Source organism: Bos indicus, chromosome 18, assembly GCF_029378745.1.
Source record: "Bos indicus isolate NIAB-ARS_2022 breed Sahiwal x Tharparkar chromosome 18, NIAB-ARS_B.indTharparkar_mat_pri_1.0, whole genome shotgun sequence".
NCBI lineage: Eukaryota > Metazoa > Chordata > Mammalia > Artiodactyla > Bovidae > Bos > Bos indicus.
The window spans coordinates 11,091,052-11,111,747 of record NC_091777.1 but is presented as its reverse complement, the minus strand read 5'-3'; the positions used below and the strand labels follow the sequence as shown (position 1 = coordinate 11,111,747).

The window sequence follows — 20,696 nt, the reverse complement described above, 5'->3', positions numbered from 1 at the left end:
ATTTTCCATTCAACGCTGGTTTGTTGGGCATCTTCTTTGTGGGAGACCCCATGGGGCAGGGAGCCAGGGAGATGGAAAGAGACAACAAGCTGAGAGCAGCCAGGGCTGATAACAGCCACCACCACTGCCGATGACCACCAAGATCCAGGCACAAGGCTTGGCTCTCTTCCCAGTTCATTCCACTGTGACCAACTCTCATTCGCCGGGTGGGGAAACTGAGGCTTGGAAAGGTGGAGTGGCCCCTCGATTCGCCTCTTGGTCCACACTCGTGCTCAGCGGTGAGACCACACAAGGGGAGGGGCAGCACGGGGCAGGGGTCCAGGACAGACCCTGGGGCTCGGAGCTGCGGGCGATGGGAGATGGGAGTGGTGGCAAAGGCGGCTTGTGTGTTGTGCCCAGCTGGGTTATGTCACCTCCCAGCTCAAAAATGCAGTTGTTGGCAAAACTCCACCCAGGGGGGATTGGGCCAGGAAGACATTAACAGGCTCTCCCTTTCAGAAGCAACCTTCATCATCACCCTACAATAATAAATCAGCTGAGTCAAAGGAACCACGCGAATAATGTGGTAACAGGGACTGTCTTGGGAGGGAAGGATTGGACAGGCAGATTTATGCCATGTGGGGACAAATATTACTTACTTGGCAGAACACGGCAGAGTTAATGTCATTTTGAATAACTTGTTTACCCACTGATTATGTGATTAATGAATATCAAAAGGCTCATTGCATAGAACTGCAGTTGGGAATGGCTGGGATCTGGTTGTAGTCACCATCACAGGACAAAAAGTAAATCAATTTAAATGATCTCCAGGGGAAAACAATGTGTAATAAATGTGCTAATTAATAGGCTTGGGTGTTTTAAAAATTCTCTTCATCCCTGAAAAAAAAAGAAGAAATCATTATTTCAAAGTTAGCCTGTTTTTTTTTTTTTTTTTTTCTGTTTAAATAACAATAAAGTGTGTTAGTCGCTCAGTCATGTCCAACACTTTGCAACCCCATGGACCATAGCCCACCAGGCTCTGCTGTCCATGGAATTTTCCAGGCACGAACACTGGAGTGGGTTGTCATTTCCTTTCCAGGGGATCTTCCCCACCCAGGGATTGAACCTGCGTTTCCTGAGTGGCAGGCAGATTTTTTTTTTTTTTACCATCTGAGCCACCAGGGAAGCCCTTAAATAACAATACTGGTATTAAAAAATAATCTCAGTTTTCTCAATTAAAGAGAAAAAAAAAATCAGCACTTGTCTGGCTTTTGAGATCCTCCATCCTGGTTCAAACTCCCCACTGTCCTTCCTTTGCTCGTGCGTGTTCCTGAACACCAGCCTGCCTTTGGCAGCTGCTCCCACCTCCCCCAGCCCCCATCCTCTCTTGCCCTCTCCCAGCCCCTTTCTCACCCCCTCCCAAGCCCTCCAGCCCACAGCTGTTCCTCTCCGGGGCCAAGGCTGCATCTCTCACCCCCATGGCCTATAGGAAAGAGCAGAGGAGAGCTGCTGAGAGCCAGGAGGGAGCTCTTGGAAACACACTGTCCAGCCACGTTATACAAGAGGTTGGGGGTCTGTCCAAGGTCACAGAATCGACTCCAGCAGCAGCCCAGGGGCTTCCAGGTGCTTGAAGTTGTCAGGGGCCTGGGTGGGAACCGCAGGTCCATCCCAACCCCGCGTGCTCTTCTGGAAGGTGCCCACCTTCACCTGGTGAATTTTCTCACCAGTAAAGTGGAGCAGCGAGAGCATCCACCTCATTGGTGGCAGGTTTAATGTGACAGCATCTGTAAAGCCTGGGGGCGGGGGGCGGGGGGAGGGGCAGGCAGGGCCTGCTCCAGCCTGTCAGCTCTTTCCTCCATCGCCCCCTCGCTGGCAGCAGCACTGCTTGAAAGGGAGAGGACGGGGCCAGCAGATGGACAGAGGGGAAGCCCAGCCTGAGGCCAGGTGGGCTGGAGAACAGGCATGTGGGCCGGCCTTCCGGGTGTTTCTCCGGATGAGTCCGCTGGAGTGAACCGGGGTTAAGTGGCCGCCAAGGTCACACACACACACGCACGCACACACTTCACCCGTGGGGGTCAGGAGGTGGCCTGGAGGGAACAGATGCTATCCCAGGGCTTCAGTGTCTGCTCCTGCCTGGCCCGGAATGTCGACCCAGCTTCCCAGCGCACTGGGGAGAATGGTCTGGAGTTCTGAATCCTGAAACTGCTGGGGGAGCAGGGAGGCCCCGGAGGTGCCCAGCCTGCAGATGTGTGCCCAGCACCAGGGTGGGGGGGTGGGCATGTGCATGGGCAGGCTTCACTGTCCTCCCTCCGCCCCCAAGGTCCTTGGGGAGCCTGGACATTCCTGCAGACTCCCCACAACCCCCACCCCTGAGAGGCGGGCTTGGCACCCCCCACCCAGTTAGCATGTGGGCTCCAGGTATCACAGCCTCACCTGGTGGGACAGCTGTGGTAACACAGAGGCAGAGTGGGACCCACTTGGGATGAGCCCCCTGCCACCTCCCAGGGCTGCCCACCTCTTGCAGGACCCAGAGGACCTGAAGGGTGTGGACTGGGGCTCCCCTCTTCCCTGCCAAAAAGCCAACAGCACACAGAACACCAGAATCAGCTTCTTTATTCAAGCCCCCAGTGTGCAGCAGACCCCACCCCGCCTCCATTCCTGGCTTCACCCTTGCACTGGCACCCGCTCCACCCACGCCCCCCCACCCCCACCCCCAAATCGGTACTCCTTCAGCGGCGTCCCGCTGGGCTCAGGACCTCAGCCCCTGGAGCTCTGCTTCAATTTTTGAATTTTCCCACCAGCGGTTTGGAGGGCCAGGCCCCCAGGCCCTGCTGGTCCAGGAGGACGGACAGCTGCTGGCGAGCCTCCTGGTAGGGCCCAGCCTACGGCGGGAGGGGTGCAGGTGAGAGGGGGTGCTTGCTGGGAGTGTGGGAAAGAGGGCTGCGGGGGTGGGAAGGTGCTGACCTTGGCTGCCTCGTAGGTCTGCAAGGCCAGCAGGTGGGACTTCCCAAGGGCATGGGCAGCCTGGCGGAAGGCCCGGAGAAAGGCAGCCTTGCAGAGGCGGGAGGGAGGCCCGGGGGCAGTACTGGGAAGGACAGAAAGGGGCCCAACATCAGGGGAGGGCAAAGGAGGCCCGAGCCAACAGGCCCGCGCCACCCTCTCACACCACCTCCACCCTGACCATCTGGGGTGGGGGGTCACATTGCTGGTAAGAGGCTAGTGGCCAGATGCATCTTCTTTCCCCACAGGCAAGGGGACGGGGACCACCCCCCAGGTTGTCAGACCCCCCCTCCAGCCAGCCCCTAGGCCCTTCTCACTCGGCCTTCACACGCCCGGTGGCCACATCCACCACCTCGATGTCAGGGTCCCCCAGGCTCCAGTTGAGGCTCAGGCCCTGGCAGGTGTTGGGAGTGAGGTTGGAGGGGGCCACCGAGGGCCCTGCAAAGAGGTGCAGCGTGGTCCGGGTGTAGGGGGCTGGCAGGCCCGGCCCCACGAGCCTGTCGAGGCTGGGCCGGGTGTGGATGGCCCGGCTCAGGGTCGGGGGGTCGTGGCAGGTGTCGGCTGTGGGGCGCAGGACAAGGTCTGAGTCTCTGTGCCCCCACCTCCCCGCCCCACGGCCCACCCCTGCCCTCCTGCCCTGCGGGGCTCACCCAGGACCAGGCTGGTGGTGTAGAGCGGGGGCAGGAAGTGGGCCAGTAGGGCCCCCCCCAGCCCCAGGACGGCCCAGCGTGCCAGCTTGTCGCTTGCTGAGAGGCAGCCCACGTGGGTGTCACGGAGCGCGGGGGCCACGTAGCACACGGGCTTCAGCTCCCCCTGAATGTGGGCCTGCAGGCGGAGGGGCGGGCCGTGCAGGAGGCTGCCCTCCAAGGACGGAGGGAGGCTGTGGAGGACCGGGGCAGGGGGTCAGGGCCCCTCTCCCAGGCCCATGTGGCGCTCCCGGGTGCGGCCCCCCCAGGCTCTTCTTCGCCTGGTACCCCACATACTAGATATCGTAGGCGGCTCCCTTGGGGGTGTTGCTAACGTAGAGGTGCAGGAAGATCCGGGGCTTGAGGGCGAAGGGGGGTCCAGGCCCCGGCTTGGGGGCCAGCACGGACTTCTCCTTGCCCGTGGGGCCCCCCTGCGTGGCCAGCAGGAGCTGCCGGAACAAGAACCTGGGGGCGGTGGAGGGGCAGCTGGGGTGGTCCTGTCTCCCCAGGGCGGGCTGGGCAGAGGGCCCCCCTCCACCCCTCACCTCAGCAGGGCCCGGCGGGCCACCACCAGCCCGTGACAGTCGTGGAGCTGCCGGCCCGAGAAGTCCAGCCACCCAGTGCAGCTGCCACCACCGGTGCCCAGCGCCACCAGCTGGTAGGTCTCCTTGGCGTGGCCCCTGGCACCCGGGACCTCTGCGGGGAAGGGGGCAGAGAAGACCGGCCTGAGGCAGGGGGCCCAAGGGCCTTCCCGGGGAGGCAGGGGCAGGGCTGCCCTACCTCGCTCCAGGATGACCGCGGCCACGGTTCCCTTGCAGGCCCGGTACGGTGAGCTGGCGTCCACCAGGCGGTCGAAGCCCGCGCTGACCACGGCCGCGCAGCGCTGCTCGTGGGTCACAATGTTCTCTGCAGGGGAGGGAGGGGGCAGAAGCGGCTTCACAAGCCATGCCCTCCCATGCTGGGGGGGGGGGTGGGCGTCACTGGGGTCTCACCTACCTATGCTCAGAGGAGCGAGAGGAGGCTGGTTGGGGGTCTTTGGGGGCTCTGGAAGAGAGACAAAGGGTGGGCTGTCGTGGGTGCTGGGGACTGCCCTCCCATCCTCCATCCTTCAGGAATCCAAGAGGTCCCACTAGTGAGCGGTGTGTGTCGGGGGTGGAGGTGGGGGGCTCGGGTTATCCTCCAGAAGCCAAAAGTCCCTCAGCTGCCCCCAGTAGTCCCTGGGCCCAGGGTGGTTGGGCTTCAAAGGACGTTAGGGCAGGGGTCTGCTCACGTCTCCACCCCCAGCTCCCTGCAGGCCGGGTCCTGGTGCCCGGATGGTCTCTGCAGCAACTCACCCCAGGCACACGTGTGTTCCCGCCCCCTCCGCGCCCTGGGTTACCTGCCCCTGCGGCTGGGCCCTCCAGCTGACGCCGGATGTAGTGGAGGGCAGAGAGAGCCGCCTGCTGCTTGGCCTCCAGCTTACTGTTGGCGGTGCCTGGGGGGCAGACCACCCCATCCAGCTCCACGGACACAGAGAAGGGCGAGCAGGGATCTGGGGAAGGAGAAGCTGAGAAGTGGTACCGTGCGCTTCATCCTTGTCCCGGGCGCTTCCTAGCAGGACCACGACACCTGCCAGCAAGGATGACCAGAATGACGGGCAGACAGCCTGCTGAGCTCTGTCCATGCCCGCTCACAGATCCACACCAGCCCCTCTGAAATAGGTCTCTGTGACCCCATTGTACAGAGGGGACAATGGGGGCAGGTGGACAGCGACCCCAGGTGCTGTCAGGACCTAGATCCAGGGCTGCACTGTCTCCAGGAGGAAGGTCCCGTCCCCTCTCAGACACACTGCTCTATTTCTTCTCTACATGAAGCTCGTCTTCCAAACATGACCACTCCAGGTGTTACTTAGGACACAATAGAGACAGATGAAAATCCTAGAACAGGGATCAGTTGGTCAAAGGGCATATATTTATTTCTATTCACAGTATTTGCTGTTACCTGCTGCTAAATTGTCTCCTAAAAGGGCTGTCTATTCCTTTTGAAGAGAACCCGAATTTCAGTACCCCTCCCTAGCATGGAGATTCACCTACTGTAAAAGAGCAACAAGAATGCCAGTTAGGGAGACTTCCCTGGCCATCCGGTGGTTAAGAATCTGCCTTCCAATGCAGGGGAGGTGGGTTCAATCCCTAGTCAGGGAAGTAAGATCCCACATGCCTTGGGGAAACTACTGAGCCACGGCTACCGAGCCCACCGGCCACAAAAGACCCCACATGTGTCAATGAAGACCCCGCGTACTACAACTAAGACTCAAGGCAGCCAAATAGATATTTACAAAAGAATGCCAGCTGGGAGATGCAGAAGGAAGGGTGGCATCAGGACTCTCTGGCAGCCAGTGCGGTAATAACCAGCTCTGGCCACAATCATCAAAGGATGCTACAACCATGGCGGGGATGCAGTTCTAGGGAATAGGATGCTCACACCACCTCAAGATGCCCTGCTTGGACGACTGATGACACACCCGGAGGGAAGTGAAGGCACCTTGATCAGGCCCCCAGAGCTGACACCCCAGGGGTAGAGTAAGATCTCAGGCCCCCTGGCAGGATGCATGCCACAGACACGAGGTTGCCACAGATGCCTCCGCTGGTTATGCATCACTTGAACCCAATCCTGAGGAAACAGACAAACCCAAACGGACAACTTTCTATAGAATAACCAGACCTTATCCTTCAAAATCATCACTGTCCTGAAGCCAAAGACAGCCTGAGCAACTGTTTCAGATAAAAAGAGGTTAAACAGGCTGATGTAATAAATCGTGCTGGATTGGAAAAAAAAATGCCCATCACTGTGACAAGTAGCAAAATTTGAACTTGGTAACTAAGTAATGGTATTATATCAATAGGCTTCCCCGATAGCTCAGCTGGTAAAGAATCTGCCTGCAATGCAGGAGACCCTGGTTCTATTCCTGGGCCAGAAAGATCCGCTGGAGAAGGGATAGGCTACCCACTCCAGCATTACTGGGCTTCCCTTGTGGCTCAGGTGGTGAAGAATCCACTTGCAATGCGGGAGACCTGGGTTCAATCCCTGGGTTGGGAAGATCCCCTGGAGAAAGGCTACCTACTCCAGTATTCTGGCCTGGAGAATTCCATGGACTGTATAGTGCATAGCGTCACTTGTTAAGTTTCCAGAATTTGATCCTTGTGCTGCAATTATATAATACTATACCCTTGATCTTAGAAAATACATGTTGAAATGTTTAAGGGGTAATTAAGCCTTCAGATTGTTCAAAACAAATTAATGTGGATATTTATATATAAATATATATATAGAGAGAGAAATACAAAATATGACAAATGTTAACTGGAGAATCTGGGTGAAGAGTTTATGGGAGCTCTTTTATACTATTCTTTGAAAATTTACCAAAATGAAGAATAGAAATGACAAAAAATGTCTACCCACGTCGACAGTGGAAAGAGGGACCTTAGGCGGAAGGGAGTGGCAATATTACTCAGTGGTTCGGCTCAGGCTCTGAAACCAGACTGCCCCCTGGCAGCTTCAGCCTCTCTGGCCTCAGTCTTTCCATCTGTAAAGCGGTGGTAATGGTATCTGCCTTTCTTGAGGAATACTTGTGAGGACTCAATGAGTTAATGTGTCTGCAGACCTTCAAATAACACTTGGTCTGTCCCCCAGAACTCATGAATGTTAGCTGTCATCACTGGTCTTGAATTGATTTCCTCCTTTTTTTTTTTAGTTGCAGCATGCGAAGTCTTAATTACAGCATGTGGGATCTAGTTTCCCAACCAGGGATCAAATCCGGGCCCCCGGCAAGGGAGCTCAGAGTCTCAGTCACTGGACCACAAGGGAAGTCCCTATTTTCTGTATTCTTGATGCTCTGGCAGTTGGGGGTTTAATTCTGGAGAAACCATCCCTCCCAGGACTAGCTAATTCCTCGACATAGCAAACCACTTCTCTGCAAGCTCACTCTTTCATATAAAACCCAACCAATCCAGAGCTCACGCCCCAACCACAGAACTCTCTGACAAGCCAACATTCCCCATGCCCTAAATCACCCCTGAGGTCAGGTACTAGGCAGCTAGGAACCACCCCATAACCCCTAAACTTATCCAGTGTCTTGCTTTCATCTATCCTAATCTCACTCTGCATAGGTACCCTGCTCCAACCATTCTTTCCCAAGAAAACCCAGTTAATGCCCTGGGCTGTGCCTGCCCCCCTCCTTTTCCTCCTGGCCACCCCATCCTTTCCTGCACAGCCCTGCATGGCCATCTGTGCCTCCTGTTTCTAGGAATCCATACTTGCCCCTTCGTGACAAGCACTCTCACGTCTGCTGTCTTAACATACCTGATTAAAACAAATCCCAGGTAGATTTTTTTTTTAAATACATTATCTCGTTTTGAGTTGTTCAGTTTGAGGTTCTCCTAGGAAGTTTTACAAATGCTCCCAAAAGTTCTTAGAAGCAGGGAATGTGCTGGCTGAAAGTTGGGAATCTGAATCTAGGAGGGACCTGGTGATTGATCTTGGTGGTTTCAGGAGGAGGCCTGTAACCATTACACCTGTATACAGTGTTGCCATCATTAAACTGTATCTGATAACCTCTTTGAGTTGGGGTGGGCTGGCCCTCACTTAGGCACCTCCTCTCCAACGCTGGCATGGCAACTGTAATTGTATATAATGGACTTCAAAAAAGCCTGCTGAAAGGCTGGGTAGCTTGAGGCAGGTCCTTTAACCAACCTGAGCTTCAGATTTGGCCCCCTTCACCTGCTAGTTAGAAATCTGGGGTACCTGGTGCCCCTGGCACCATGCTGCTCACAACAGGCCTACCTCGGGCCCCAGGCTCAGGCCCAACTCAGTCTTCCTGGCTTCATTTGAGAACAGCCCAGGGCATGCTGCCATCCCAGCCCCCTGGGCCTCACCTGCTGTTTGGCTTTCTCGAAATATCAGGGAGACACCCAGATTGGCCGCGTACTGAGTAAGTGAGGCCACGGCCTGGCCCAGTGGCGGGTCTTTGAGCTGCAGGCCCCGATGTCTGGTCATCTTCGGGAAGTCCCCGGCGGGCCCTGCGGGTGGTACAGCGACCTTCAGGGACCTCCCCATCCTTCTTGTGCCCAGCCGCCCCCAGCTCCCCGATCCCTGCCCCCACCCAGGCCTCACCATCCCCAGCCGCCGCCGAGGCCTGGAGCTGCCCGCCCGGTTCATCATTCTCTGCGTTGGGGGCGGGCGCAGGCTCTTGGCCCAGACTGGCCGAGGGCTTCCAGGGGCTGGACCCTGGGCTTATCTGCAGTGATGCTGCCAGACGGGGCTTCCTGCGGACACTGTCATCAGTGCCCAGAGCTGCGCTGGCCTGTGAAGCCATGGCTGGACTCGAGGGCTGGAGAGGACAGTGGGCACGTTCTGGCGCCACCCGCGCCCTTTTACACGCCAGAGCGAGCGCCCACGTGGGGAGAACGTGGTACAACTGTCGGCGCATGGTGAGCTCCGCCTCCCACCTCACTCGTAGCCAATGAGAGCCCATAAAACTGTAGCAGGACAGTATGCCCAGCCAATGGGAAGGCCAGTCTCCCAGGCAGCCAGAGCCTGGATGTGGACTAAGTGGCCACCTGGCCAACCACCTTACTACAAGGGCGGGGCTCCGGGTGTAAGCTGAGGGTGGAAGACAGGGCCCTCCTATCATGTTCTTCTCTGCGCTTGCTTGCGTGGTATTCGGGAAACAAAGACCAGGGGAGGAGTCTGAGGACCCAAGTTCAGCACCTCACCCCTGCTGCCGTCCAAGGATGCCCTGCACTCCCCATTTTGCCAGCCTGCCCTCCCCAGCTGCTTAAGCAGCTGAGTCTAGAGGAGGATGGGAGGTGCTCATTCTGTAAGTGATGGTGTTTTCATTTGTAGCAGCCTCACAGACTCTTTCAGATCAGTCGCTCAGTCGTGTCCGACTCTTTGCGACCCCATAAATCGCAGCACGCCAGGCCTCCCTGTCCATTACCAACTCCCGGAGTTCACTGAGACTCAGTCCATCGAGTCAGCGATGCCATCCAGCCATCTCATCCTCTGTCGTCCCCTTCTCCTCCTGCCCCCAATCTCTCCCAGCATCAGAGTCTTTTCCAATGAGTCAACTCTTCGCATGAGGTAGCCAAAGTACTAGGGCCTACATTTAAAATCTGTTCACCTTAAGCCTTCCTGAAGCCAACTGTAAGTGTTCCACGTGGGCTCTAGCTAAAATTAGTCATTTGATATCCTGCCCTCCCCACCCCACCCCTGCGTTTTTTTTTTTCCTCAGAAGTGAATCTGGATTGGTTTGTAAAAACATGTCAAGATAGCAATTCTTAAAAATGAGGGTCTAGCGATGAAGGAGAAATAACAAAAATAAAGTTAAGGATGAAGACAATTTACATATGGCTCGCTACCATGCAACACAGTTGCTTGAAGGAGATGGAAATTTTAACAGTCTTGAGGAGCCAGTGACTGGGAAAATGTGACCAGTTACTGAGTTTATGGTCTGTAAGTTTTGTTACTGTTGCTACTGCTGCTGCTGCTTGCTACCTTCGGATCTGAACACGAGCCAGGACGGGGGCAATGTGGACACTAAAGCAATAGAGAAACAGTTGGTAGCACCTGTTAACATTTGACTTGGAAGAGCAGATGTGGAGCAATCAATCTCCCAAACGGTTCAAGGATTGACCTCAAGAAAGACAATTCTGAGGACTTCCCTGGTGGCTCACGGTAAAGAATCTGCCTGCAATGCAGGAGTTGCAAAAGACGCAGGTACGATCCCTGGGTCAGGAAGATCCCCTGGAGGAGACCATGGCAACCCACTCCAGTAGTCTCGCCTGGAGAATCCCATGGACAGAGGAGCCTGGCGGGCTTCAGTCCATGGGGTCGTAAAGAGTCGGACACGGCTGAGTGACTTCACTTTTAATTTCCTTTTACTTAATTTCCAGTGCCCGCGGCTCCGTCTGCACTCGCATTCTCCCTCCGCCCAGGAGGTGTCGCTCTGGAGCGCCCCTGAGGCCGGGCTGGGAGGCGGGACTTCCTGTCTTCCAGGAAGCATTTCCAGCCCAGCCCGGGGAGGCGGTTCATCGCTTCTGTGCGGCTGTCGAGTTGAGGGCTCGAGAGCTAGGGTTCCGCCTTGGGGCTCCCTCGTGGCACGAGGGTCAGGCGAGCGTCACGCTGAGGTCGGTTTCCCCGAGGAGCACGGCGCGACGGGATCACGTAAGTGCGCGCGCCGCCCCGACGGGACGGAGGGGCGGGTCCTCCTGCTCCCGTACACAGGCTCCAAACTGTGTGGCTTTGGGACGAGTCGCCCAACCTTTGCAGAGTAGGTGAGCAGCCGCTGGCTCATGGAGCGGGGAGCATCAAGCCGTTGTAAAGCATCGTAGCAACAACTGTCTGGCACACAGCGCTTGGTGCGAGATGCCTGCTGTTCTTGGGTTGAAATTCTGGGGCCTCGACGTGGAGTGGAAAGAGGCGGATGGGGAGGACGTGGGCGAGTAGAGGTCTGAAGGGAAGGGCCTCCCCGAGCCCCTCTCCCATCCCCCGGCAGGCGCACCTATTGCCGTACCCGGCGTTCGTGCAGACACGAGGAAACCGGAGGTCTAAATTAGAGTCCGGGAGAGACGAGGGCGGGAAGTCGAGGCTGTCTTGTCTCCGGGCTTCTCTGAGGTCGTGGGCTCCACCAGCTCTCTCAGCCTCCCTACGTTTGTTTGAGACTGTCTAGTTCCTTATTCTTGGATTTGTGCCTTCAGCTTTTACGTACTGATTTGAGTTCAGTTCAGTCGCTCCGTCGTGTCCGACTCTTTGCGACCCCATGGACTGCATGCAGCGCGCCAGGCTTTCCTATGCATCACGTAGTAAATAAGGCAGGCACTGGGGATAAAGTCCCTTCCCCATGGGGACTCTCAGAGCAGTTTGGAATCACATAGCTTTACCTTTAAATATCTTATCACACATCGCAATGCGTGCTCCAGAGGAGGGATGCAGGGTGATGTGGGACAGAGCTGGGGGAACCAGGAGAGGCTTCCTGACTCAAAATCTGAAGGATGGGGGCTGAGTTTATAGGTGGGTAGGAAGAGCAATGGTGTTCATTTTTAGTGGAGAGATAGTGTGAAAAGGTCCTGTGGTGAAAAGACGCATTCCCACCACTGTCCTCTCCTGTGATGGAGGAGAAAGACAGCAACAATCAGATGCCAGGGGGTCAGAAATGAATCAGATCCAGTTCCTGTCCCAGAGAGCAGTCCCGAAGAAGAGAGAAGGCATATAAACCACAATTAGAATGAGGCTGACCCGTGCCCTGAGAAACACATTCTTTTGACAGGTGTTTTTTTTTTTTTTAATTATTTATTTATTTACATGACTGCACTGGGGCTTAGTTGTGGCACTCAGAATCTTTAGTTGTGGCATTCGAACTCTTAGTTGCAGCATGTGGGATCTAGTTCCTTGACCAGGAGTCGAACCTGGGCCCTCTGCATTGGGAGTGAGGTGTCTTAGACACTGGACCACAGGGCAAGTCCCTCGTTTGAAAAGTGAAAGTGCTGGTTACTTAGTTGTGTCCAACTCTTTGTGACCCCATGGACTATAACCCGCCAGGCTCCTCTGTCCATGGAATTCTCCAGGCAAGAATACTCCAGAGGGTTGCCATTCCCTTCTCCAGGGGGTCTTCCTATGCAAGAATCAAACCTCAGTCTTCTGCATTGCAGGGAGATTCTTTACCATCTACCAACATTTACTGTGTGGTGAGCACTTTGGGAGGCGCTCAGAGTACCTGGATGTATAGAAGTTACAAAATAAATGGATACGTGCAGTGGTAGCTCTAAGGGGAAAGGTTTTGCATCTTCAGGCTCTGAGGCTGGTGCTTGCTTCTGGATGCAGGGAGGGTAGTGGTTCAGACCTGGGGTTTTGGAGCGGCCAGAGGATCGCACTATTAGCCTTGGGCAAGTTGCTCTTTCCCAGCCTGTTTCCTGACCTCCATACTAGGGGCAGGAGAATAAAACTTGTAGTACCATGTCGGCAGATGCTGGCACTCGGTAAGTGAGAACTGCTCTTATTTTTGCAGCTAATACAGGATATTATTTTATCCTTTATTAAACAAAAAGCTGCTTATTTTGTTGTTGTTGTTCACACTCTTTGTGACCCTACAGACTGCAGCACACCAGACTTCCCTGTCCGTCACTATTTTTTGGAGTTTGCTCAAGTTCATGTCCCTTGAGTCAGTGATGCTATCTAACCATCTCATCCTCTGCCACCCTCTTCTCCTCCTGCCTTCAATCTTTCCCAGCTTTAGTCTTTTCCAATGAGGCGGCTCTTTGCATCAGGTGGCCAAAGTATTGCAATTTCAGCTTCAGTCCTTCCAGTGAATATTCAGGGTTGATTTCCTTTAGGATTGACTGGTTTGATCTACCTGCAGTCCAAGGGACTCTGAAGAATCTTCTCCCACACCACAGTTTGAAAGCATCAGTTCTTCAGCACTCAGGCTTCTTTTTGGTCCAACTCTCACATCCATACATGACTACTGAAAAAAACCAAACTTTGACTATATGGACCTTTGTTGGCAAAGTGATGTCTCTGCTTTTTAATACAGTCTAGGTTTGTCATAGCGTCCCTTTCCAAGGAGCAGGGATCTTTGAATTTCATGGCTGCAGTCACCAAAGCCCTTTGACATAAACATTATTATTCAATACACAGTTGGTTCCTTTTTGTTGGAAGGTACTGTACTTGACAGTGGGAAGGCAGACAACTCTGGCTTTGGGGAACTTGAGTTTGTCTTGAGAGTGTAGCCTAGAGTGTGGGGCTTGTCTTCTAGGTAGGACCTGTGTAATTATAATGTAATACGTGAGAGCGTGATGGAAGCTGACCCCCACCAGCCACCTTCTAACTTCGGCCCCCATCACTCACCCCCTAGTTCTTCCCATGGCTGCCCAGTTGCTTCTCACATACTTCCTGCTCCAGGACTCTTGCTCTTGCTGTTCATTCTGCCCAGCACCCTCTTTCCAGTAGATGGCATGTTTGTCTCTCTCATTAGGCTCTGTGTGTGCCAAACACCACCTTCATGAAGCTATGGATGCTAAAAAGCACACCCTCAGGCCCTGCCACCCCGTCCCTCCTGGAGGGTTGCTTGGTTTTGGTATAGCACCTACTATTCTTGGGCATTCGGCAACATATTCATTTGTTCTTCGTTATCTGCTTCCCCAAAGAGATTATCCTCCTCTTAAGACACTCTTCACTCTCCCAGGAGCCCCGGAAGCCGCTGTCCAATTCAGATCTCTGAGGAAGGCCAGGGTGACGGTGGCTCCTGTTTTCAAGATGGACTTCCCCAGCTCCCTCCCACCCTCATTGTTCATGACTGGCCCCCTTGGTCAGAGCGATGTCCCCGACCTGTCGTTCATGTGCAGCTGGAGAGACGCGCTGACCCTCCCGGCGTCCTCACCCCAAGGCTCTCAGGTGAGGATGGCAGGGAGAGCCTTGGTGGCTCGGGGTGGGGGGGGCATCGTTTGGCACCCCCATCCTAGAGGTCACACCAGTTGGCAGGAGTGCAGGGTGGGGGGCTTTGGTACAAATCTACTAAGACCCAGGCTCAACCAGAATCCCGTCCTTTGGGGACCTAGGGCGCCCTACCATGCACAGACGGTTCAGCCTCCTTCCTGGCTCCCTCTCCCCCCGCCTTCTCCTTCCTCTGTTTGTTCAATGAACACTCACTGAATAGCCCTACTGTGTGCCAGGTGCCTTATCAGGCCCTGGGGATCCAGAGTGAGTAAGTCAGATGCGCTCCCTGCCCCTGGGGAACAGTTAGGTGGAGTAGGGACTGACAAGTGAATAGGCCAGAAGATAAAATCATTTCAAAGTGTGGACATCTCTGAGCGAAACCAAAAGGATGCTGGAGCCGTACAGTGCACGGTGAGGGGGTGGGGAGACCTCCTGGGACAAGAAGGACACCTGCTCTTTCCCTGGACACCTAAGCCATCGGCTGCCACTTGGAGACAGGCTGGCTGAGGGTTACGCCAGGCAGAGGCACGTGGGTGAGAAATTTAAGACAGACACTGGGGGGGCGGGGTGGGGGTGGTTGGCGGAGCTCCCTTGACAAGGATGGGCTTCCATCAGGAGCCTCACCTGCTGCTGTCCGTCCCGAGTGTGGAGCTGAGTTGTCTGAGGCCAGCCCTGCAGGGGCGGAGAAGGCAATGGCACCCCATTCCAGTACTCTTGCCTGGAAAATCCCATGGATGGAGGAGCCTGGTGGGCTGCAATCCATGGGGTCCCTAAGAGTCGGATACGACTGAGCGACTTCACTTTCACTTTTCACTTTCATGCATTGGAGAAGGAAATGGCAACCCACTCCAGTGTTCTTGCCTGGAGAATCCCAGGGACGGGAGAGCCTGGTGGGCTGCAGTCTATGGGGTCACACAGAGTCGGACACGACTGAAGTGACTTAGCAGCAGCAGCAGCCCTGCAGGGGAGCGTTAGAGCCTGTGGGCGCCTGCACGGTCTCCCGAGTGTAAGTGACATGAGGGTGAGATCCGGACCGGCTAGTGAAGGCCGGGCAGTCCTCCGAGAGCAGTGCAGCCTGGAGCTGGGAAGCACAGACTGGAGTCAGGCTGCCTGGGTTCAGATCCCAGCCCTTCTCTTTTCTGGCTGCTGCCCAGGACCAGGGACGGCCTCCCCTCTCCTCCCATTTTCTTCATCATTAGTGACAGTGACCAGCTTGGCAGGCCTGGTGAGGACTGAAGGAGTTAAGAAGAGACAAAAGCTGATGACAGGGCCTGGCCTGGGCGCTCGCTCACTGTTGCATCATGGCTGTGGTTGTGTTTCCTCAGGACAGCGCGCCGCACGTGGCCAAGGCTCTGCTCTGGGAGCCGGACATGCCTGGGCCCCTGCCCTTGCTGCCTCCTGGTCCCGGTAAGGAGCTTGGGCTGGGGGCCCCGAGCTGCTCCCACTCACTGCTTCTTCCGCAGCTCCTGCCCTGAGGCCTTCCCCCCACACCCCCTGCCGATTCCTTCCACCCAGCAGGGTCCTTGGCACCTCTGGGCACTGGGATACCTGGTTCCATTTCAGTCCCTTCCCAGCCTCCCTCTTCCCTCAGATCCCTGGGACCCCGGCCTGACTGCCAAAGATCTGCTTTTCCGGGGAGGCTACCAGTTCCGGAGACATCCCCGAGCCGTGCTGGATGTTACTGAGCAGGTGCGCGGGCCTGCCCGGTGGACAGTGCCGTGGGCCCGGGGCTATGCCTCCTGACCCGGCCTCCTCTCCTCCTGCAGATCAGCCGGTTCTTGTGGAACCACGGAGACATAGCCTTTGCACCCCTGGGGAGGCTACTGCTGGAGAATTTCAAACTGGAAGGAGCACATGTGAGTAACCCTGGCTGGCCAGGAGGGGGGAGGCGCCCCACTTCCCATCGGGGTGGGCCCTAGGGCATGTGAGCTTGACGAGGCCTTTCCACACAGAGCCGCTCTAAGACGAAGACAGTGGTCAGTGTGAAGAGGCTACACCAGGACCTCGGTGGACACCAGCCCTGGGGGCAAGTGGCTAGTGAGAGAGGATGGGTTGGGTAGGCCTAGCTGGTGGTGGGGCTCTGGAAGGATCCAGGCCAGGATGCTGGTTCCCATCAACATTTGCTTCCACCCTCCCCAGTGCGAGCACGAGCCACACTCTTCCTCATACAAATCGCGGCTGTGCTAGCAGTGCAGGGGCAGAAGGACTGCAAGCTCATGGAGCGCAGACATGGCTGTGTCCAGGCGTCAGGCGTCACAGGGCTTTGCCTTGACCCTTCACCTTCTCACCCACTAGCCTCTGCTTGGCTGAGTTCCTAGGCAGACTGTCTCCAGGTGGCAGCAATGTGGTTTGATTCCAGGGAGAGGCCACTGATTCCAGGGAGAGGGCTGGTGGCCTTCCTGAGGCACCAGCAGAAGTCCCAGGAAGGGTGTGCTTGGCTCAGTTTGGCTTGGCTTGGGTGTCATGCCAGGCATGAGCTGATCACTGTGGCTGGGGTGACTCCCAAGTGCCCAGGCCTGGGTCATATGACTGTAGCACAGGAATAGGGTGGGGTGCTCTCGCAGAGGAAGGAGTTCCAGGTTGATTTAAGCACGCGTCCGCTGCACTGGGCCCCCCCGGGCCGGCCTGACCGTCCCGCCGTCCTTTCACCCCAGCTGTCCCTGGGCTTACCTCAGCCAGCGCCAGCGCCGGTTCTCCATCCTTGGGGCCCCGATCCTGAGCACGTCGGTGGCGAGCCTCCTGGGAGAGCTGCTGCACGAGGAGCTGGCCCTGCGCTGGGAGCAGCTGCTCCTGGATGATGCCTGCACTGGGGGCGCGCTGGCCTGGGTGCCTGGCAGGACCCCCGGGGCCGGGCAGCTGGTCTACCCCATGGGCGGTGCCATGGACACACTGTGTATCCTACCTTGCTGAGCACAGGCCAGGAACGGGCAGGGAGTTGTGGGCCTCGAGCGGCCGTAGCTTGTGAACGTGTCCTTAGCAAGATGCCCAGGTTTCCAGAAGGTCAGTCTGACCCCAGAGAGCGAGCCCCAGGTTCTCAGCGACCCTGGCCGTATCCAGCTCCGGGGACCCGTCCGGCAGGTGGTGACCCGCAGCGTGCAGGGAGAAGGTAAGCCTGTGGACGCCTCCCTTGGCTGCTCACTGACCTGCTGCTGACCCTGACCCTCACCCTGACCCTCTCCCTCCTCCAGCTTTGCTGGCTGTCCGCTCTGACCACCACTGTGGCCTGTGGAAGGTCAGCACGCAGGGGCAGCCAGCCCCTCTCCAGGTGCTGCAGGTGGACAAGGGGGCCACAGGGATCAGCCTCAGGTGAGGGGCTTACGGGGAGGAGGCAGTGTGCACGGAGGTAGGCTTGGGAGAAGGAGTGGCCTGGCGTTCCTCACGCATGTGCCCTGCAGCCCTCACCTGCCCGGAGAGCTGGTCATCTGCAGCCGCTCCGGAGTCGTCTGTCTGTGGAGCGCTGAAGACGGGTAAGGCCCCTGCCACAGAAACCCCCACTCCAACACGGGCCCCCCAGAACCCGGCCGGGACCCGGCCAGGGTGCCCAGTCCTCCCCCTCAGCCTGTCCCCCCACCACGGCTGGCCTATCTCCCCAAGGCTGCGGCAAATCTACAAGGACCCCGAGACCCTGGTGTTCCGGGACCCTTCTTCCTGGCGCTGGGCAGACTTCACCGCCCACCCTCGAGTGCTGACGGTGGGTGACCGCACCGGAGTGAAGATGGTGGACACTCAGGTGAGGGCACGGGGCGTGGGGACCTCTGCTAGTGGGCGTGACAAGCTGCAGGGCCAGCAAGGCCCCGGCCAGTTGGACCCACGGCGGACTGTGGGAGAGCTGACCCAGCGTGTCCCCCAGGGCCCGCCGGGCTGCGGTCTGCTGCTTTTTCGTGGAGGGGCAGAGGCGTCGTGCCAGAAAGGAGAGCGGGTCCTGCTCACCCAGCACCTGGGGGATCTCGGCCCAGAGTCTCTGCACCCCATGCTCCACCTCATCTGTACCCAGGTGGGCTCACCTCTTCTCTCCACCCTGCCCTGTCTCAGGTCACTGGAGACACAGGTCACAGGGCCCTGGATGCAGCCAGGGATGGGGAGGGGCAGAGGGGGAAGAGGTCTGGCCCCACCCCTCCCCTCCCTCAGCACCCTGGCGCTCCTGGGTGTCTGGGCTTGTGTGCCAGCCTCGGGCAAGGTGGGGAAGGCTATGAAAGCCCCTCTCCCAGCGGGGCCGTCAAGACAAGGGACGCCTGCTGGGGAGACACCTCCTGCGCAAAGCCGGGCTACTCTGAAAACCACGTGGAGCTCTGGAAGGGGCCAGCCCAGAGAGACCTGTCCCGTCTCGTCAGTCTCATCCTCGTTTTCTGCCAGTTCTCCCTCTACCTGGTGGATGAGCGCCTCCCCTTGGTGCCCCTGCTCAAGTGGAACCATGGCCTCCGCTCTGCACCCCTGCTGGCCCGGCTGCTGCCACCACCGCGCCCAGGCCTCCCCCAGCCGCTGCTCCTGGCCAGCCAGGGTGGGGAGCTGCAGCTGTTGCACCTCGCAGGTGAGGGGCCAGGCCGGGCAGGGGGGCGGGCAGGGCGGACCTGGACGGGGCCTCAGCTACCTGTCCCTCCTCCAGGAGTGGGGGCCTCCACACCCCGCCTGGTGGGGCTCCCCCAGTCTCTCCCCACCAGGAGCGACTCCCTCTCGGCCTTCCCCCTGCTGGAGCCCAAGAGTCACCGGCGGCTGCAGGAGCGTCTGAAAGCACCCACCGTAGGTGTGTTGGGGGCTGGGGCGGGTGGGGAGCCACGCCCCCGCCAGGCCGCCTGGTCACTGTCCTTCCGTCCCCAGGTCTGGCTGCTGCCATCCCGCCCCCCGCCTCCACACCAGTGCTGTCGCTCTTCCAGCTTTCCGCGGCCGGAGATGTTTTCCACCAGCGCCTCCACCTCCGGGCAGACCCCGGGCCCAATGCTCGTGCCCCCGCAGCTTCCTGGACACCCCAGGCCACTGCCTGCTGCAGCCGGTGGCTGGAGGCCCTGCTGGAGGTGCCCCTGACTCCCCCGGTGTGGGCAGCACCCACCTTCTCCCACCGCCGGCTGCTGGGTGGCTTCGAGCCTCAGAAGGTGGAGGGGCTGGTGCCCGAGGGTTTCCGCAGGGCCATGGCCCAGGGGCGGCTCCTACAGCGGAGGGACCTGGGCTTGCTCCCCACGGAGGAGCGGCCCCCCGCCCCCGAACCTGGCCCCGAGGATGAGCTCAGTGAGCGTCTGGAGGCAGCCTGGGAGTTCGGGGCAGCGGCCTGGTGGGAGAGGCAGCGGGGCAGCCGCGCGGGGCCCGGGAAGCAGCCCAAGCGGCACAAGCGCCGGACTCAGCTGTCCAGCACCTTCTCCTCCCTCAGCGGCCGTGTGGACCTCTCAGACGCCGCCAGCCCCGCGCCCAGCCCAGACCATACACTGCCCGAGGCCAGGCCCCAGCCCCCGAGGACCCCGCCCTCCCAGGAGCTCACCCAGGAGCCCTGGGCCCAGGGCGTCCCCTCAGAGCGGCAGCAGACCCTCCGGGACTACATGGCTGAGCTGCCGCTCCGCACGGACACCCCAGGAGGGGCCTCTGCGCTCTCCTCCCAGACCCCCAGCGTCCGGGCCACGCCCTCCAGGCAGCACGCCCCCCAAGACTGCACGGTCCAGCAGCTGCCCCGAGGGGACACCCCAGAGGGCACCACCCTGCTCTCCTCCCAGACCCCAAGTGTCCGGGCCACGCCCTCCAGGCCTCACACTCCCCGGGATGGCATAGTCCAGCAGCTGCCCCGAGGGGACACCCCGGAGGGTGCCACCCCGCCCTCCTCCCAGACCCCCAGCTTTCTGGCCACACGCTCTGGCTCTCAGCGGCTCCGGAAAAAGCCCCGCATGGGCTTCTGAGGCCTGGGGAGGTTGCCAGCTCCAGGAGCCTGCCATCCTTGATAAGCTGCGTCTTTCGTGGTTGAAACGGGAATCAGAGAACAGTCCCCAGGGGGCAGACCTGCTTCTGGAATGCCTTCGTGAGCGGGAGACGCTTGGAAGCAGTCTGGAGCAACGTCAGGGGAAGGAGAACAGCAAAATAGTCATTTCTCCCGTAGGTCACAGTCTCGGGGCACGTGGTGGAGCTCTGGCAGCCCTGTCCTGAAGGTCGGTGTCGCTGGGATCCCTTCCAGCTAACAGTGTCATGCTGAAGGCAGGGGCTGCAGGCGCGCTTGGGCCCCCAGTGACCTCGGGACCAGAGCCCCAGCTGCTTGGCGCTGTGGGTGACGGTGAAATGAGCTCCCCAGCTAGCCCGCGCTCACTGGGTGTCAGCGGTGCTTTGTGGTCAGTGTCTGTGCGATGCGGTTCCTAGCACAGTCTAACGTGGAGAGGGAGGCACTTTGGACCCATGTTAGGGGTTGAATAAACCCATGACTGAGCCTGGTGTTGAATGATGGACTTTCTTAGGCTGGCCGTGTCCCCTTCCATGGCTTTCCACGCTCAGTGTTAGGTTCTCACCCTCCGTGGCTCTGTGGCCCCAGACAAGAGCCTGCTTCTGCTATGGAGAAATCACCCCACCCCACCCCTGGGAACGCACAGGCCCCTGAGC

The 20,696-nt window shown here is 58.2% G+C and overlaps 2 protein-coding genes across 7 annotated transcripts; one reads left to right on the top strand and one right to left on the bottom strand.

The window, feature by feature from the left end:
- Positions 1-2,697: 2,697 nt before the first annotated feature.
- ADAD2 (adenosine deaminase domain containing 2) lies at positions 2,698-9,092 on the bottom strand. 3 transcript variants are annotated; one of them, XM_070770386.1, is made up of 11 exons: positions 8,814-9,090; positions 8,576-8,719; positions 5,044-5,196; positions 4,662-4,709; positions 4,446-4,571; positions 4,211-4,361; positions 3,963-4,130; positions 3,630-3,859; positions 3,297-3,540; positions 2,944-3,064; positions 2,698-2,861 (listed from the first exon to the last, which is right to left on the bottom strand). In XM_070770386.1, the coding sequence occupies exons 1-11, from the start codon at positions 9,013-9,015 to the stop codon at positions 2,757-2,759; spliced, it is 1,692 nt and encodes a 563-aa protein (XP_070626487.1). In that variant the 5' UTR covers positions 9,016-9,090; the 3' UTR covers positions 2,698-2,756. The 3 variants fall into 3 exon arrangements, with proteins under 3 accessions (XP_070626487.1, XP_070626486.1, XP_070626485.1); XM_070770385.1 differs by having other exon boundaries at positions 4,211-4,571; positions 8,814-9,092; XM_070770384.1 differs by having other exon boundaries at positions 2,698-3,064; positions 8,814-9,092.
- A 1,599-nt stretch (positions 9,093-10,691) lies between these two features.
- On the top strand, positions 10,692-20,526 carry TAF1C (TATA-box binding protein associated factor, RNA polymerase I subunit C). 4 transcript variants are annotated; one of them, XM_019979817.2, is made up of 15 exons: positions 10,694-10,865; positions 13,882-14,090; positions 15,458-15,539; positions 15,724-15,821; positions 15,899-15,988; positions 16,085-16,158; positions 16,787-17,025; positions 17,122-17,238; positions 17,321-17,438; positions 17,528-17,599; positions 17,727-17,862; positions 17,983-18,126; positions 18,486-18,660; positions 18,736-18,873; positions 18,948-20,526. In XM_019979817.2, the coding sequence occupies exons 2-15, from the start codon at positions 13,953-13,955 to the stop codon at positions 20,006-20,008; spliced, it is 2,682 nt and encodes an 893-aa protein (XP_019835376.2). In that variant the 5' UTR covers positions 10,694-10,865; positions 13,882-13,952; the 3' UTR covers positions 20,009-20,526. The 4 variants fall into 4 exon arrangements, with proteins under 4 accessions (XP_070626481.1, XP_070626483.1, XP_019835376.2 ...); XM_070770380.1 differs by having other exon boundaries at positions 10,692-10,865; positions 17,983-18,660; positions 18,777-18,873; XM_070770381.1 differs by lacking the exon at positions 10,694-10,865 and adding an exon at positions 10,889-10,975 and having other exon boundaries at positions 17,983-18,660; positions 18,777-18,873.
- The last annotated feature ends 170 nt before the right edge of the window (positions 20,527-20,696 follow it).

Bases quoted from the DNA above. Each gene is read 5' to 3' on its own strand.
- ADAD2 (XM_070770384.1), bottom strand. From the start codon at position 9,015: ATGGCTTCACAGGCCAGCGCAGCTCTGGGCACTGATGACAGTGTCCGC. The intron at 5,197-8,575 runs GTGAGGCCCAGG...CTCCTTCCCCAG, and splicing joins TCGAGAAAGCCAAACAGCAG to ATCCCTGCTCGCCCTTCTCT. The intron at 3,065-3,296 runs GTGAGAAGGGCC...TGTCCTTCCCAG, and splicing joins ACCGGGCGTGTGAAGGCCGA to TACTGCCCCCGGGCCTCCCT.
- TAF1C (XM_070770380.1), top strand. From the start codon at position 13,953: ATGGACTTCCCCAGCTCCCTCCCACCCTCATTGTTCATGACTGGCCCC. The intron at 15,989-16,084 runs GTGAGTAACCCT...CTTTCCACACAG, and splicing joins TCAAACTGGAAGGAGCACAT to AGCCGCTCTAAGACGAAGAC. The intron at 17,239-17,320 runs GTAAGCCTGTGG...TCCCTCCTCCAG, and splicing joins CCGCAGCGTGCAGGGAGAAG to CTTTGCTGGCTGTCCGCTCT.